The sequence below is a fragment of the Carassius gibelio genome, chromosome A22 (assembly GCF_023724105.1).
Source record: "Carassius gibelio isolate Cgi1373 ecotype wild population from Czech Republic chromosome A22, carGib1.2-hapl.c, whole genome shotgun sequence".
Classification (NCBI taxonomy): domain Eukaryota; kingdom Metazoa; phylum Chordata; class Actinopteri; order Cypriniformes; family Cyprinidae; genus Carassius; species Carassius gibelio.
Genome location: NC_068392.1, coordinates 15,488,332 through 15,506,715, shown reverse-complemented (window position 1 = coordinate 15,506,715; position 18,384 = coordinate 15,488,332). Strand labels below are relative to the sequence as shown.

Below are 18,384 nucleotides of genomic sequence, written 5' to 3'. Positions count from 1 at the left end.
TTGAGTCTTCCTGGCAGAACTTATGCTAAAGCTTCCATTTCTACCAGAAAGACTCGGAGAAGATATTGTAACAATTCATCCATTTATTTATGACCCAGCAAGCTATATGGTTGTATTTGGCGTAGGCCCCATCCGTAAATAGCTGTCCGAGGGTGCGGATTCAGTATTTCCTGCCTGAAGATGAAGGCAGCGGCGCAGCCGACCCCCAAAAACTAGTCGAAGAATAATTCTATTGGAATGGAGCCTACCCCCAGAAATGGAAAATGTATATACTTGCCGGCTGTCTATCTTGACGTACCTAAAATAAAAGAAAAAATAAAAGAATTAGCAATGAACAAGCATGACAGACATGAAAACTTCAATACTTGTGGTTTAACAGTTTATAATAGGGTTCCATTTATTAATTAAAATAAAATTTAAAATATTTATAAATATTAATTTATTATTTTATTTATTTATTTTTTTTTTTTAGACAAGGCCACGCTGAGCCACACATAGACTAGGCAACGCTGAGCCACACATAGACAAGGCCACGCTGAGCCACACATAGACGAGGTGACGCAGAACAACGCAAATAATTCATGGCATGAATTATGAAAACTGTACTATGACAGATAGATAGAGCATGGCACCACCACCAGTAGTTGCATAGGAATTGTTATTGCAGAGCTTGCTGAGCTTCAAGGATGGTCTTAAGGTCAGGTCTTATGTAAGACTCAAATGCGGAGGAAGACCATCTTCCCAGGAACTTAATAGCTGCTGTAGGAACGCCGCGTTCGGCTGCTGTAGTAGCTGCTCCTATCCTAAATGAGTGTCCAGTATACAGGGAAGGGGATAGGCTACAGTTTTTAAGGACGGAAACTAGATGAGATCTGAACCAGGTTTTAGAAAGAGGAGCTCCGTTAGAGAGTAAGAATAGGGGTGAGTGATCTGAGGATCTAGGGTGAATTTTGAGGAATCTAATCATAGATGAGAAGGGACAGAAATTATTGCTTATTTTGGATATTGTTATGGAAAAACATCATTTTTAGAGTGTTTAAGAAAAAGTGTAAAGAAGTTAGGAGAGAAGTGTAAGTCAGAGATACAGAGACCACGGACAGGATCAAAACGTTTAGATGCTGAAGTGAATTTGCCTGGGCGCATAAATCCACAGAAAGCAGTTAAGAACACTGCTTCTAGCAGAATATTAGAGTATATGGAAAAAAGGCCATTGCGTAGGGAAAGGAGTAATCTTTGCAGCAGAGGCAGAGAGAAAGGCAACCTTTTGTCGGGGGAATTCGTACAGGATTTAGCGAAGCCTTCGAGCAATAATCGAATGGAAGAAACAGTGAAGAGACTTGGAAAATCGGGATTAAAATATTTAGCATAAAATTGAATCCCAGCGAGCAATCTGTGAATTGAGGAAATTTTTATATTGCGATTTTCGAAATTAAAAACAAAGAACGAGCAAACAGTGGTAACCAGAATAGGAAATAAAGGAATCTGGAAGGAATAGCAAAACATTAGAAAAGAAGACCAAGCTGAAGTGTAAGCTTTGAAAGTTGAAGGAGCAACTCCTTTAGACATATAATGCCTAGCTGATCTTTGCAAATCGTCTAATTTAACATGATAGGGGAGGGCAGGGTGTTGGTTCTGTATTGGCTGAAGGGCAAAGTGTGACAGTTGGGTTTAGGAGAAACACAAGGAGAGGGTTGATCCAATTGCAGGTAGTCTTTAATTAACAAAAAGGGTAAAAACAAAATACACAGTCCAGGATGACAAACCAAACAAAACAAAAGAGGGAACCGGATGAAACGGATAGGAAACTCGGAGGAACAAGAAGGTAAGGGGAAGTCTCGGGAGACGAGAACATAAGCACATAGGGTAAGGACTCCATACAGATGACAGAGAAAAACAGCTATACATAGGGAGACTAATGACAAAGGATTGTCAGCACCTGTGCGATTTAATTGGAGTGCAATTACTGTGAAGACAGAACCAGACTAGAGGAATTAAAGTGCCTATGGTGAAGTGCCTAAGGAGAAGTGAGCTCACTAGGGAACACCCAGGAAAACAGAGACTGACACAAAGCTGTCTGAACGTCTGAAAATGAAAGCGGGAGAGCGTGTCAGCTATAACGTTGCAGTGCCCTGGTATTTGAGCAGCTTTAATAATAAAATTGAAAGTGACTGATTGCCAGATTAAACGTCTCAAAAAAGGCATGATCGTTTGGCACGATGACCTGCCTTTATTGATTATGGCAACAGTGGCTTCGTTATCGCAAAACAGCAAAATGCGTTTCCTTGACCACGCTGAACCCCAGATTACACCAGCAACTACTAGAGGATAAATCTCCTAGAGCGCAGAAGACACAGAACCTGATTCTTTCTTAGGGAATTCGTTTGGCCACTTCTCTGCGAACCATTGCCCTCGAAAAAACCCACCGAAGCCGATAGATGGGGCAGCATCGGTAAATAAATGAAGGTCTGCGGAGGATTCAAAGGCGTCATTGTAAAAGAAAGAAATACCGTTCCAATCACTGAGTCCAAAACTTTATATCGGAGAGACATCCGTCATCTAACTGGATCGGATCGCTTAATTTTTGGACGGAATGGGCCATAGTTCACAGCCGAGAAATAAATGTTCTGCCTTGTGGTATGATGCTCATAGCGAAATTGAGGTGACCGAGCAGAGAGAGCATGTCTCGTTTCGTGACGCAGTGTAGATAGTAAAAAGATTCCAGAAACGACCTAATCCTTAGGAGTTTCTCTTGTGGCAAGGAAGATTGCATTTTGACTGTGTCAAGGGAAATGCCTAAGAATTCTAACGAAGTAGAAGGGCCTAATGTTTTTTCGGCAGAAAGGGGAACGCCGACGTCGCTAAATATTTGTTTAAGAATGCTAAGGATGGAAGATTGTGAAGATGGAAAGTCGACTAGCAAAAAATCGTCTAGTAAATGCAAAACGAAAGGAAGCTTACAGACGTTCAGTAGAATCCAACACAGAGCTACTGTTGAAAATATGCGGGCTACTTCTACAACCGAACGTGAGCCTCACAGCAAAGTAGAATTTTGAGTTCCATTTCACTCCAAAATACGGCCAATCAGATGGGTGAATTGGCATAGTTTTAAAAGCGTCTGTAATGTCAGCTTTGGCTAACCAAGCGCCGGACCAGCTAATTTAATTAACTGGATGGCGTTATCCACCGTAGCGTAATGAAGAGAAAATGGTGTTAGGGCAATGTTTTCATTAACGCTAGCTATGTTGGAGGAATGTGGAGAAGACATATCAAAGATTAGATGTTTTTTACCGGAATATTTACGAGTTGCGATGCCGATGGCATTAATCCAAAAAGGAGAAAAAGGAGGAGAAGTGAAGGGGCCGATAACATATCCTTTATTAACCTCTTTATCTAAAAGAACTGAAACAACATCAGGTTCGTGTCTAGCAGATTGCAAATTTTTTGCAACAAAAGAGGCAGAAAGAGGAGAAAGGAAACCCACCCGAAACCCTTGGGACAAACCGGTGATTAAATAATCAACAAATACCGGATCGTGTTGAGAAGAGAGGTAGCTTGAAAGGTTGGGAATATTAATAGGAGTAGATGGGTGTTTATTCAAAAAATTTTCCGAATTAGGGCTTTCCCTCGGGGTGCAGGTTTGTACCGGCGTGGACAAACAGATTTCTGGTGTGGATCCTTGCAAACACTACAAATATGAGCAAATTTGCAATTAGGGAAAGAACAAACGGCCTCATTAAATTGAAAACAAAGAGGTACGTTATTGAATTCTGCCGCAGTAGAGCGACCTCTGGAGTTTGAAGAGAGGCTTACATTTTCAGGACCGTGGACAGCAGCTGGATCGTTACTAGCAAACGCTTTAGGGCAAAATGAAGCCTTGTTACCGTGAGCACTGCAAATGGCGCAAGTTAAGCTTTTTTGGCCTCCGAAATGGCGGACGAGCAGTTCGGTGTCGGTAACTGACCAGTCTAGTCTTGAATTAAAAAGTGAGATAAAGGAGGCAGATTTCGCTGAGAATGACTTGTGGTACTCGTAAAACAGAATTTCCCCGTATTTTTGACTGAAGTCCGCCATCATTGATAGATAAAGATCTAGCTCTTCCCTTCTCTAGGGGTAGGTTTGACACAGAATGTCTCTGTAAATACTGAATGCAATGACGAATTCGCCAAACGAGAGATTTCGTTGTAAACGGGGATCGGAAGTTTTAAGAAGTACTGCCACGTCACCACAGTCAACCATTTTCCTGTCGGCAGCAGGCGAAGGAAGCAGTAAGGTATCAAGATTGATGTACTTACCTTGGATGATATTGCTTCTTAAATGGTTAGACACTGTTGCGGCGGCTGGTGGAACAAAACGCCTACCGAATGCTTGTGCTGGAGTTGCTGTGGAAAGGTTGAAGTTTGAGGAAGCCGGTGAAGTGGAGACATTTTGAAAAGGCGTGTGGATAGTGAGCTGAGAAGGTGGCGAGGAAGCTAAAGTCGATGGCATGCTCTGATAGTTACTAAAGGAGGAGTGTATTGCCGGATCTGTACTTGAGTGTGAACTGGTAAAAGAATGTTGGAGTTTAGTCATTTTTGATTGTAGTTCTTCGACTGTTTTGGAGAGATTTTGAACAGCAGAGATGAGATGGAAATTCGTATCGGTGGATTCGATGAATTGAGGTGGAGATGGTGCTCTGGCAGGTTGTGATGTTCTTTTTGCGGGAACTGGTGAAGATGATTTAGCCGTTCTTTTCCTTCCGGTCTGTTTTATCTGAGTTGTCGATGTTGAAGGTTTTGGAGTCGTTTGGGTAGGAACCGGGGGATAGCGAACTTCGGCGAGCGGTAACAGGAGATGGCAGGACGATTTCATTGTCAGAATCGGAGTATTCGCAAATATATTGCGAGTTTTGAGACATTTTTTGGTCGGCAACTGAACGCGAGCAACTGAGTGAAGCGTTCAGCATCTGCAAACTCAGACAAGTGTAAGCTCAGGTTCTTTTATACTTCTATTATTAGAACTTGATTGGACAATTGAGAAGGTAATAGGTGACGCTAACAATTGAGTCTTCCTGGCAGAAATTATGCTAAAGCTTCCATATCAATTACAAAACTATACAGGTATTCAAGGGCAGGCTCTAAGATGGTTTAGATCCTACCTGTCCGATCACTATCATTTTGTTTATTTAAATGGGGAGTCATCTCATTTATCAACAGTAAAATATGGAGTGCCACAAGGATCTGTCCTTGGTCCTCTGCTATTTTCAATATACAGTACATGTTGCCCCTTGGTAATATTATTAGAAAAAAAGGGATAAGTTTCCACCGTTATGCTGATGATACTCAACTATATATTTCCAACACTGCCAAGCTATAAAACATGTTACCTGTTTCTGATGCCGAAAAGCTAATTCATGCATTCATGATCCCTAGACTGAACTATTTTAATGCATTGCAAGGTGGTTGTCCTGCATCTTCAATTAACAAGCTACAGATAGAACAAAATGCAGTGGCTAGAGTCCTTACCAGGTCAAGCAAATATGATCATATTACCCAGATTCTTCCCCAATTCCATATTTCCAACACTTTTTGTTTATTGGAGAACACTGGCTCTCTGACCATTACCATGAAATGATAGTATAAATGATTTAATGAAACGAAAAAAAAAAAATATATAAATATATATATATATATATATATATATATATATATATATATATATATATATTAAAAATAGCTACATGAATTAAAAGTGCTCATTGACTGACTAAACGTGTCTTATATACTCACCTCCAGTGATTACAGTCTATTGACCCCTGGTGTTCACACAGAGATATTTATTTCCTCTGTTGCTTCACTGGAATTTCTTATCTGCCTTGAAGAGATGCTGACGTGTCTTCTTCACCTAAGAGGAGTTGTGTAAAATAAACCTCGATAGTAAAATAGAAAGCCAAACTGTTCCAATATACACATAAATGTTTGTGATGTTCAATGACAGTAAATGGTTATAGAGTTGGACTTGTAACCCAAAGATTGTGGGTTTGAGTCTCAGGTTTGGAAGGGATTGTAGGTGTGGGGAGTGGGGACTTTCACTTTTAGTAAAATATGAATATGTGTAAGATCAAAAAATGCTCTTTTCTGATTTATGTTGGTGATAGACACTATTGGTGTCAAATCCCCAGAGGTTCAGTATGTTGCTCATACAGTTTACAATAAAACATTATAATACTATCTTTTGGTTATTGTTAAATGTTGCTAATATATCACACAATGTCATATATTATTACATAATTTATTTGTTTATAAGGCCTATTGGATATACAGTGACTGGTGAATATTTTCACCGTTCAACCTTTCACTGTTTTTTTGGCATATCGATTACTATTGTATAACCACAGTTTTACTACAAATACCATGGTTAAACTATGGTGTAGCAAAACCATTGTTAACTATGGTAACCTTTTCCTTTCCAGTAGAACATCATTTCACAATTGGTATTTATAAAATAAGCAATATTTGGGACTATGTGTCTTTAGGATGTGCACTGTGTGAAAAAATACAACAGCTTGTCTCTGGGGCAGTACCCTCAAAGAGACAACTTTGACCCTTCATTACCTCTAAAGAGTGCATATTTAGTAGCTTAGAGTAGTAATATTGTATGTACACTCATGGTACTATTATAAACCCTGTAGAGGTGAAGAAGGTACAAAGGTTTGCGTTTGAGGGTTGCACATTTTTAAATAAGTCGGTCTATGATAGGCCCATACTCCAATATCAAGTGAGGAGATGGATGTCACACTTGTATAGATGAAAGGCCCTTGAAGACGAAAGGTAATCCACACAAGAGTTTAATAAAAGTCATTAACCAGCCACAGACTAAACAGATCATGAAGTACTTATACAGAAACTAAAAGAGGGAACTAATAAGATAATAAGTGAACACAGGTAAACAGAATGAACTAATCAGACACAAGAGAAAACTATAGATCAAACAGGAAAGACAATGAAAGACACCGACTGAGAAGCTGTGATTTTGATGAGAAATTCAAATCACTGTGCACAGAAATGGTGAAATAATGTCTAATTTTGGTGAAAAAAGTTAGATCGACACCATGTAACTAATAGTTTGTTTTAACAGAAAGGAAGTTACAGGGATGTCGATTTAAATAACTTACATGGTTGGTCAGGTGTTCTTAAAAAAAAATACCATGTGATTTACTTGAGGTCAGACTATGTTTTTGTGAACAGCAAATCCTGTTTGACTGGATCTACCCCATCTATATTTGCATCTGCTTTAAGCAGGAAGACTTTAAGTATACAGAGTTATGAGTTGAAGCTACTCGAAACCTGACGAGTAGAGCACTTGAACGGTCTGACTCTGTTGATCCAATGCTCAGCAGTATGGGTAAGAAAACAACATCTGATATTTTGCATTGCTGTATGAGACTTGATCTTACGTTGCAGTGTGTTGATGATGTTCAACACGACAATGTTCTACTTGGAGAAATGCAGCCGACTATTGACAATCTAGCAATATCCAAGACCGTTCCCTTGCAGATGAAGAAATCAGGACGCCACGTCTCAGTCATTAACCTGATTGGCTTACATGAAACTGCTCTTAATCTGGATCCTCTCACTGATCACATAATGAATGACAATGAAATCGTTGCTTTCATCTTTGTTGTGCGACTGGGCCAGTTAACAGATTCTGATAAGATGGGTATTGAGTGGCTTCAGAGAGTATTTGGTGACCGAAAACAAACACAATTTTGGCAGGAACAGAACCAGAAACAAAATTAAATAATAATTTAATCTTCCAGTCAGTTCCTCGTCATCCCTGCTGGTACCGGTCAGTCCCGTAGCTCACCCTCAGTCCACGCCATCTGGGCGCGATGGTTCGCCGCTGGACTGCCAGTCTCCAGCTCCGCCTTGGCGTGTTAAGGCCCTGTCTCTGGCTCCAGAGAAGAGCATCACATTGATATTTTTATAAATTACCTCGCTAGTAGGTTTCATTTCCTGATTTAATGTTTCTTAAAAAATGATAACTGACCAATCAGCAGAATGAGCAGAAGTCTGTTCGTCAGAGCAGATATGATGATAATAATCTGCCATTGTGTTTTATTCTGATCAATAAACTCCAGCACTCTATGATCGTGATCCTAAGTAGATTTGCCACTGCGGCTTGACAACAGATGAATGAGATAAAATAAATAAACGTATAATAATTCCGACTATAATGATAATAATAATCATGTAATAAACTCACAGAGCTGAAGCCTAATGATCTTCATGTTGTTTGTGATTAAAGCTCGTCAATATGATATCTGCTTCCCTTCACACAACATGTTAAAAGAAGTCACTGCAGCTCTGAAGCACAGGAAGTTAAACTGATTCTGACCACATGCTACACATTGTTTCAGCACCTGATGCTCCATCAACACTTCATTAAGCACCTTACGTTCAGTCTTTAAAACCATTGTGTTTCTGATCTGTGGTCATTTTTTTACGTTAATGTAAAGTTAAGTTTGTTTCAGAAATGGAGTAAAAAGGAGACAGAATTGTCAATTCAAGCAAAAAATTGACATGAAAGTGTGATTTGCAGCGAACAGACACGACAAATAAAGAGACTCCGTAAGTAACCGCTGCACAACTGCAGGAGGCCTATTTCCTTTAAGTCAGGTCAAATACTAGTTTAAAAATGTTTACATTTTCAAAAATACATTTTTGAATCGAAAGTTTGTCAAAACTCAGAGAACAAACCAGGAATGTAAAACGGTGTAAAATGACTGAATATCAGTGCTGTGATCACGAGCCCAGCTCTGACTTCCTCTTCTCTGTGTGCTTGAGGTTTCACTGTGTTTCCTCTCACAGTGAGAGATGTCTGAATGATCACAGTATAGAAGATATTCATCTGGATCACACGATGAAGATCATCCAGCTTCAGATCTGTGAGTTTATCACATTAGATTTGATTAAGTTATTAAGATTAATAAATGTGTTTTCTTTCTCTCATAGGTCTGTGTCTCATGTGGTCTCAAGTCACAGAGAGTTTAACAAACACAGCAGTAACTTTAGGAGCTGATGTGATTATAAGCTGTGATCTTGATATAGAGGAGATTTACTGGTTCAGACAGAAATCACCGGATCCTCCAGAGTTGATCTTACGCACTTTCAGTAGCAGAACTGAAGAAGCTAAATATGAAAACAGCATCTTCAAACTCAAATACTCAGTGAAAACTAACAGTAGTCTGTTCATCAGAAATATCACCGCTGATGATTTAGGAGTTTATTATTGTGTGAAATCTAGTGAACCACAAAAATTCAGCAACGGCACCAAGATCTACATCAGCGGTGAGTTTAATTTGTATATTTTTTTTTACTTTGATATTTAATGTAGTAATTAAAAGTGACTTATATTTGTTTAATATGTAAATGTATTGTTATACATACTGCATTTACATGTGTTACAATGTTTTCTTTTCTTACCTCAAATAAAATACATTTAAAATGCACAGAGTCACGTGACCCTCCACAACACCAGAAATCATGGAGAAATCTGATCATCTTCTTCATCATCTCATCTGTCCTGGTCACTGCTTCGGTCACCATTGCAGTAATAGGTTTGTAATAAGTAACTACTAAGACACAAACTGTATATCTTCAACTACAGGGGTGTAGTTTGATGGGTAACAATCTATAGACTATTAGTGCATAAAATAGTATAATATAGGCTACATTATATATACTATGTAAACGAGTAACTGTTAACTACTTTATTGCAGTTACCCCTCATACAGCTTTAAAGGTCCCGTTTTTCGTGCTTTTTTTGAAGCTTTGATTGTGTTTACAGTGTGCAATATAACTGTGACGGCTCGTAAGAGAGGAGGAAGCAATTGCAGGTAATTAGAATGGTTGTTTATTGATGGTAGAAAATACAGCGAAACTGAAAGATGAAGGCACAGTCCAGGATGTGGGCAATGGTGACGGAAGGTCTACAGTGGCGTGAGAAGTGCTGGATGGTGAAGTCGGTGGTGACGGTGTAGACGGTCAATGGATGAAACCAGGAAGTGACCGGAACACTCACACGAAGACGACAACACGAACACAATCCAGAACACAAACACGGGAGACGGTAATCCAACAGGGAGACTGCAACATGAGTGAGGATCTGACAACAGACAGAGAGAGAGGTGAGTATATGTAGCTGAGGGGTGATGAGGATCAGCTGGAGCGAGACAATCAACACCCAGGTGACCACAATCAACTAAACGAGCACATGGAGACAACGTAAGTACAAAAACAACCACAAAACATGACACGGAGGAAACACTGGATTTCCTACCGTGACAGTACCCTGTCCCCTAGGACGTCACCTGACGTTCCCAGCCTGCTTTACCTGTAGATTGTAATCATCTATAAGGTGGTGATCCAATATGTCCCGAGCAGGAACCCAGCTTCTCTCCTCCGGACCGTAACCCTCCCAATCCACCAAGTACTGAAATCCGCGTCCCCTCCGTCTAGAGTCCAGAATACGATTAACCGAATAGGTGGTTTCCCCATTAACGAGACGAGGCGGGGGGGGAACCGGGGCAGGCGGATTAAGACGGGAAGAAATCACCGATTTAATTTTGGACACATGGAACACGGGATGAATCCTCCTGTACGCCGAAGGAAGGCTAAGACGCACGGTTACCGGATTAATAATTTTGGTAATAGAAAACGGGCCAATAAATTTGGGAGCAAGTTTGTTAGAAACGGAACGCATAGGAATATTCTGGGTAGAAAGCCACACTCTTTGACCGACGACGTAACGGGGAGGCTTCGACCGGTGGCGATCGGCCTTAGCCTTGGTGCGCGACCTAGCCTGGAGCAGAGCTCTGCGAGCTCTGGTCCAGGTGCGGTGACACCTCTGGACTAGTGCGTGTGCGGAGGGGTCCGAAACCTCGGATTCCGTACTGACAAAATTAGGTGGTTGGTACCCTAAACTACACTTAAATGGAGACATGCCCGTAGATGACACTGGCAAAGAATTGTGTGCGTACTCCACAATTGAGAGTTGCTGACACCAGGACGAAGGATTCTTGGACGCTAAACATCGCAAAACCCTTTCGACATCCTGATTGGCTCGCTCGGTTTGACCATTGCTCTGGGGATGGAACCCGGACGAAAGACTAACAGTCGCTCCTAACAATTTACAGAATTCTCGCCAAAATCTGGACACAAATTGGGGACCCCTGTCAGAAACCACGTCTGTCGGAAGGCCATGTATACGGAAGACGTGGTCAATGACAGCTACCGCTGTTTCCTTGGCTGATGGCAATTTGGGCAAGGGAATGAAATGAGTCGTCTTCGAGAACCGGTCCACTACGGTTAAAATCACCGTATTGCCCTTAGAGGGCGGGAGGGCGGTAATGAAATCTAGCGAGATGTGGGACCAGGGTCTCGAAGGGACAGACAGCGGTAAGAGTAACCCCTCTGGAGGTCGATTGGAAGTCTTCCCAATAGCGCAAACCGAACAAGCCAAGACGAAGTCGTGGACGTCACGAGCCATACCAGGCCACCAAAATCGTTGCATGACTAGAAACCTAGTTCTACTAACCCCTGGGTGACAAGCAACACTGGAACAATGACCCCACTGGAGAACGTCTGACCGTAACCCCTCCGGCACAAACAATCGGTTCGGTGGGCAACGAGCCGGGGGCGTTACCCCTTCTAAGGCAGTCAAAACCTTCGATTCGACCTCCCATCTGAGCGCGGAGATAATGATGGTCCCCGGTAAAATGGGCTCGGGAGTAGCAGTACGATCGGAACGCTCAAAAAGACGGGATAAAGCATCGGGTTTGATGTTTTTGGAACCCGGCCGGTAAGAAAGTGTAAAATCGAAACGACCGAAAAATAATGCCCACCGAGCCTGCCTGGAGTTAAGTCTTTTGGCGGTTCTAATGTATTCGAGATTCTTATGGTATGTCCATACAATGAAGGGTACACCCGACCCTTCAAGCCAGTGTCGCCATTCTTCCAGTGCAAGTTTGACTGCCAACAACTCTCGATTACCAATGTCATAATTAACCTCCGCAGGGGATAAACGGTGAGAATAATACGCGCAAGGATGAACCCTTTCGTCTGAGGATGCGCGCTGGGACAACACTGCTCCTACCCCCACCTCTGACGCGTCGACCTCCACTATGAATTGACGTGAGCGATCAGGGGTGACGAGAATGGGAGCCGAAACAAAGCAGCTCTTCAGTTTGGTAAACGCAGCCTCGGCTGCGTCTGACCACCTGAACGTCAATCTAGGGGAGGTCAAAGCGGTCAGAGGCGCGGCTAGTTGGCTGAAATTGCGAATGAAACGCCGGTAAAAATTGGCGAACCCCAGAAATCTCTGCAGGGCCTTGCGAGACTCTGGGGATGGCCAATCTGCCACAGCCTTAACCTTATCAGGGTCCATGCGAACACCCTCAGTCGAAATGATGTGTCCTAGAAAAGAAACAGACTGTGCATGAAAAACGCATTTCTCCGCCTTGACAAACAACCCATTCTCTAGCAACCGCAGAAGCACTCGTCGTACGTGTTGCACGTGTTCCTGGAGAGACGAAGAAAAAATCAATATGTCATCCAGGTAAACATATATAAATAGATCGACCATGTCTCGTAACACGTCATTAACGAGTGCTTGAAAGACTGCCGGCGAGTTGGTTAGCCCGAAGGGCATGACGCAATACTCAAAATGGCCTCTAGGGGTGTTAAAAGCAGTCTTCCACTCATCCCCCTCCCTGATGCGGACCAAATGATAAGCATTACGTAAGTCCAATTTAGTGAAAACAGACGCTCCCTGCAACCTCTCAAAAGCTGAAGACATAAGCGGTAAAGGATAGGTATTCTTTACCGTTATGTTGTTCAACCCTCGGTAGTCAATGCAAGGTCGCAAGGATCCGTCCTTCTTTCCCACAAAAAAGAACCCCGCCCCCGCTGGAGAAGAAGAAGGGCGGATGAACCCCGTTGCTAGAGAACTGGATATATATTTCTCCATGGCCGCCGTCTCTGGAATAGACAAGGAATATAACTTGCCCTTAGGCGGAGAAGTACCTGGCAATAACTCTATCGCACAGTCATAGGGACGATGAGGAGGAAGAGAATCAGCCCGAGACTTACTGAACACCTCCCTCAGGTCGTGGTACTCCGCGGGCACGTTAGCCAAATCCACTGCCTCCCCCTGAAACACAGACTCAGAAACATTAACACCAGCAGACAAAAGACAAGACAAATGACATTCCTCGCTCCAGCTAACCACTGATCCGAGAAGCCAATCGATCCTTGGGTTGTGTTTCTGGAGCCAGGTGTGACCGAGAACAATGGGGGATAGAGGTGAGTCCGTGATGAAGAATGACATCTCTTCCGTATGGTTGCCAGCTGTGATGAGCGAAACCGGTAAAGTGGTCTGTGTGATGATCGGCAGTCTGTGTCCGTTGAGTGCAAAAGGTGCAATGGGGTGTTTGAGGGAGGTGAGAGGAATGTTGAGCTTCCTGGCGAATTTGCAGTCCATGAAACTGCCCTCGGCCCCAGAATCCACCAAAGCGTGAAGATTAAGTGCGTGGGTAGACCACCATAGACTCACCGGAAGGAGTGTCGATGTAGATGAGGTCTTCTTGGCAGAGATCCCACCCGATAGTAGCCTCGGTTTTACTATCGGGCTTGGTCTTTTACCGGACAGCGCTGGATGTGATGTTCTTGGCTGCCACAGTATAAACACAGTCCCAGGGATCTCCGCCTGATCCTCTCCTCCCGGGAGAGCCGAGCTCGCCCCACCTGCATGGGTTCAGAATCTCCAGGTGGGCTGACCGCAACTTCTGAGCGCTGACGCTGAGCCTCCGGTCTGGTCGCGAGAACAACTCTCCCCCTCCGTCTGTCGGCTTGGTCGAGTCGGTTGTCTATCCTGATGGTGAAGTCAATAAGACCATTGAGAGAAGTGGGGAGTTCAGCGGCGCGGATCTCCTGTTGGATGCGGTCAGCCAACCCATGCAGGAAGTGATCCCACTGCGCCTCTTCGTTCCACTTACACTCCGCCGCCAGGGTGCGGAACTCGATGGCATAGTCGGATACGGACCTCTCTTCCTGGCGTAGATCCGTGAGAAGTCTAGCCGCCTCCCTCCCGGCGACGGAGCGGTCGAAGACTCGTCTCATCTCCACCGAAAGGGTGTGGAACGATGCACAGCAGCTGTCCTGGTTCTCCCACACCGCCGTTCCCCAGAGGGCAGCCCTCCCCGTCAGTAGGGACAAGACGAAAGCCACCTTCATCTCCTCGGTGGTGAACGTGCGGGGCTGTAAGGCGAAGTGTAGAGAACAATGTGACAGAAAAGATCGACAAAAGTTTGGCTCACCCGCATATTTCTCAGGAATGGGGAGGCGTGGTTCGGGCTGGGAAATCCCTCCGGAGACGATCGGCGGTGTGGGTGGCGTGGGAGGCGCAGCGGGTGGCGGTTGTTGTTGCTGTTGAGCCTGGAGAGCGAGCTCGGACACCTTCGTCACCATTGCTTGGAAGGCTCGACCCATCTCATCTATCGCCTTGTCTTGGCGCTCCATACGATCAACGACTCTCTGCAGAATGTCCTCTAGATGAGATGGGGAGCGATTGCCTGCTGCTTCCATGATGGTCAGATCCTACTGTGATGGCTCGTAAGAGAGGAGGAAGCAATTGCAGGTAATTAGAATGGTTGTTTATTGATGGTAGAAAATACAGCGAAACTGAAAGATGAAGGCACAGTCCAGGATGTGGGCAATGGTGACGGAAGGTCTACAGTGGCGTGAGAAGTGCTGGATGGTGAAGTCGGTGGTGACGGTGTAGACGGTCAATGGATGAAACCAGGAAGTGACCGGAACACTCACACGAAGACGACAACACGAACACAATCCAGAACACAAACACGGGAGACGGTAATCCAACAGGGAGACTGCAACATGAGTGAGGATCTGACAACAGACAGAGAGAGAGGTGAGTATATGTAGCTGAGGGGTGATGAGGATCAGCTGGAGCGAGACAATCAACACCCAGGTGACCACAATCAACTAAACGAGCACATGGAGACAACGTAAGTACAAAAACAACCACAAAACATGACACGGAGGAAACACTGGATTTCCTACCGTGACAATAACGTGTTCATGTTTCGCGTGTAACAAAAACACAGTATTTTTCACACAATTCACCTATCTGTATACGGCTGTTTTCACTGTCATAAAAACGGGCTGATGACTTCCTTGTTCTATGAAGCCTCTCCTTCAGAAATACGTAACGACTTCTGATTGGGCCAGCGGTTCCTGTGTTGTGATTCGACAGCAGCTGAGCGCGCGCTGCCCTCCTGGTAACGTGATTGGACTGGTTTTGAGAAGCAAGTGGGCAGGATTTGATCAATCCGCATGTGCGGATGTGTTTATAATCACAGGAGCGTTTTTACTGAAGAGATGCACATGAAAATCACATTCGTTTTTTTGCACAGCCCTAACATTTAGTTAACAAAGCTAAACAGCGTTGCCCTTTGAGTAATAAGTTACAGAAACTGGTTGTGGTCCATAAACAATGCCTTCTCCGGACAAAGAGAACTGCTCCTTCTTTCAAGAATAATCTTTCTGCGAATCTGGCATTAAACTGATTGAAATTGAGGAAGCTCGCTGTCCTCAGCTAAATGTGCTGCACATAGTTTTACATGTGGATTATAATTTTCAGGAACCGAGTTAAACATAAATTATAACCATTAATCTCCAAGTACAGCGTCCCTGGGAAGCCCAAACAAAGATGATTGGACTCCGAGATGAAAATAACAGCGTTTCAACGACATGGCGACAAACGCAAACACAGTTCGTCCTTCTTCTCCGTCGGAGCACAACAAGACCACGCCCCCTTTTTCTGAATTAATGTGGGCGGAGGTTAGTCAAAAAACTGTTTTAGTGACGTCATTACTGCAGGAACTAGAGGGATGTAGTCCAAACGGGTCGTTTTTTTGTAGGCAAATTCTGTTAAATCAAATATGTCACTTGGCATTGAACTTTGAGCCAGGGCCGGCCCGAGGCATAAGCGAACTAAGCGGATGCTTGGGGCCCCCTCGCCACCAGGGGGCCCCCCAATATTTTATTTATTTTACAATTAAATATCTTAAACAAGGGATATAAATGAATGAATGAATGAATAATGAACGAATAAATGAATAATTCAAGACAAAAAAAAACTTATTTACCAACAACTGCTGCTGTGTCTGCTAGCGTTTGAGTCATGCGCAATTACGCATAGACACCTTGCGTGCATTGACAATTGAACGAATAAATGAATTGTCAATGCACGCAAGGTGTCTATGCGTAATTGCGCATGACTCAAACGCTAGCAGACACAGCAGCAGTTGTTGGTAAATAAGTTTTTTTTTGTCTTGAATTATTCATTTATTCGTTCATTATTCATTCATTCATTCATTTATATCCCTTGTTTAAGATATTTAATAAATGCGCGTCACTGTAATAAATGATAAGCCATGTCACAAAAAGCATGTATCCCTCTGGTGCCGAAAAGAGAAAGAAGAAAATGACCGTTGGCTTGTCGTTGGACATTCGAGAGTCTCAAATTTAGGGACCGTCTCTAAAGTTACATGCGATATTGGTATACACTTTTCTAACGTCAGTAGCATTTGAGGAGAATGACAGTCATAAAAACAACTGTAATTGTTCATCTAGGTGTCAGCTATAATGCACAATTGAATATAATGTTGAATATTTATTAAAATAAACTGTAAAGTATATGTAAATTATACTACTTTTTCACATGGGCTCAAAGGCAAATTTGAAGCTCAGTAGCATTTGAAGAGAAAGACTTGCAGTCACCTTATACATTTTTAATATATATTAAAATAAATTATAAATCATTTAGGTAAAAACGAGGCCCATTTATCACTTTCAGGCACATTCCTGTAAAAGTTTTTTTGCACATTTAATGCACATTTGCATTTGGACATTTGCAAATTATTTATTTCATGTTTTGTGACAGTTTGTATTCAGAAGTTTAAGAGTGATGTTAAGTATTGATTTTTATTTATTTATTTTGTATTAATACATAACCTCACTGTATTCATTTATAATGTAACATTATAGTGTGACATTTGTGTCAATAATCTTGAAGCACAGGTGACTCCGCATGGTGGGAGGGGGGCCCCCAGATCAAATTCTGCTTAGGGCCCCCAAGAGGCTCGGGCCGGCACTGCTTTGAGCTTTGGAAGTTTACAGATATTATTTATACTCTAACAACAACATTACACACTAACTAAAGTTTAAAACATGGGATCAAGAAGAAGGGGACCTTTAACATTTAATCCACTGCTGTTTCAGGTTTGCTAAAGAGCTGCACAAACTCAAGCAGAGAAAGTCTCATGAGAGACGTGAAAGAGCTGCAGGTGAGAACAGACTACCATCATCTCTCACACATCCACAGCGGTTTCTATACACATTAATGTGTGCTCATGTATGATGTTTTGTCTGTCTCTCGTGGTTTCTCTCAGGTTTCTGAAGCGGCTCTGCTGAAGCGTCTCAATGGCAGCAGCTCTTGTCACACCGTCTGCAGCTTCTCTCTTCTACAGTCAGTAACAGATGGAGGAGGATCAGAACGGATAGCATGACCACATGATGTAGCCTTTGCTAAAAACTAAAAGTCATATGATAATATTTATACAAATACTACAAGTAAAGCCATATGTTATGCATAATGTCTAAGTTGATACTTGTTCAGAACAATCACTTTTGCAAAGTCTGTACTTTGTTTATTTTGATTAAAGAATTCATTTTTGTTCAATCAATATGGGCTACTGTCATTAAAATATCTTAATTAGAACATTTGAAAAACACAGAAACACACTTGTTTTAAAAAGCAAAGTATCTGAAAACATTGGAGTGGATCCTGTGCTTTAATATTGAAAGTACAGTAGTAACAGTAAATCATATGTGATTAATTATATTATTAGTGTCACATTTCTGTTTCATTATCTCTACGATGGACAGCCAACTGAATAGATGATATTTACCATCTGATTCTATCCATGCAGTATTTTGATCATGTTGATTATTGTGCTAATTATAGTTATCTTTTAATACCATATTTTAAACATAATCTTTATTAAAAGCCTGTCGCTTTAATTACATTGAAAACTGAACTCTGATCATTGATGACCTCTAGTGGACAGCAGAGGATAAATAACAGATGCCATTTAAAATCCAGCTGGCGAAGATTATTATTTATTTACTTTTATGATCAGCGTTTGTTTTGAGATCGTATCATAAATTCAGATCATAATGATGCAAACAATCATTTGGATTAGAATAAAAACAAAAATGCAGCATCAGTTTCCACGTGTGCGCACAATAAACAATAAGTCTGACC

General features: G+C 42.4%; 2 protein-coding genes across 2 annotated transcripts; one reads left to right on the top strand and one right to left on the bottom strand.

Annotated features, from left to right (window-relative positions):
- Window positions 1-8,348: 8,348 nt before the first annotated feature.
- Window positions 8,349-17,734, top strand: LOC127942609 (uncharacterized). Its single transcript, XM_052538434.1, has 5 exons — window positions 8,349-8,923; window positions 8,991-9,326; window positions 9,491-9,595; window positions 17,340-17,404; window positions 17,510-17,734. The coding sequence occupies exons 1-5, from the start codon at window positions 8,758-8,760 to the stop codon at window positions 17,624-17,626; spliced, it is 789 nt and encodes a 262-aa protein (XP_052394394.1). The 5' UTR covers window positions 8,349-8,757; the 3' UTR covers window positions 17,627-17,734.
- LOC127942610 (huntingtin-like) lies at window positions 13,061-15,129 on the bottom strand. Its single transcript, XM_052538435.1, has 2 exons — window positions 14,354-15,129; window positions 13,061-13,188 (listed from the first exon to the last, which is right to left on the bottom strand). The coding sequence occupies exons 1-2, from the start codon at window positions 14,619-14,621 to the stop codon at window positions 13,166-13,168; spliced, it is 291 nt and encodes a 96-aa protein (XP_052394395.1). The 5' UTR covers window positions 14,622-15,129; the 3' UTR covers window positions 13,061-13,165.
- Window positions 17,735-18,384: the final 650 nt, after the last annotated feature.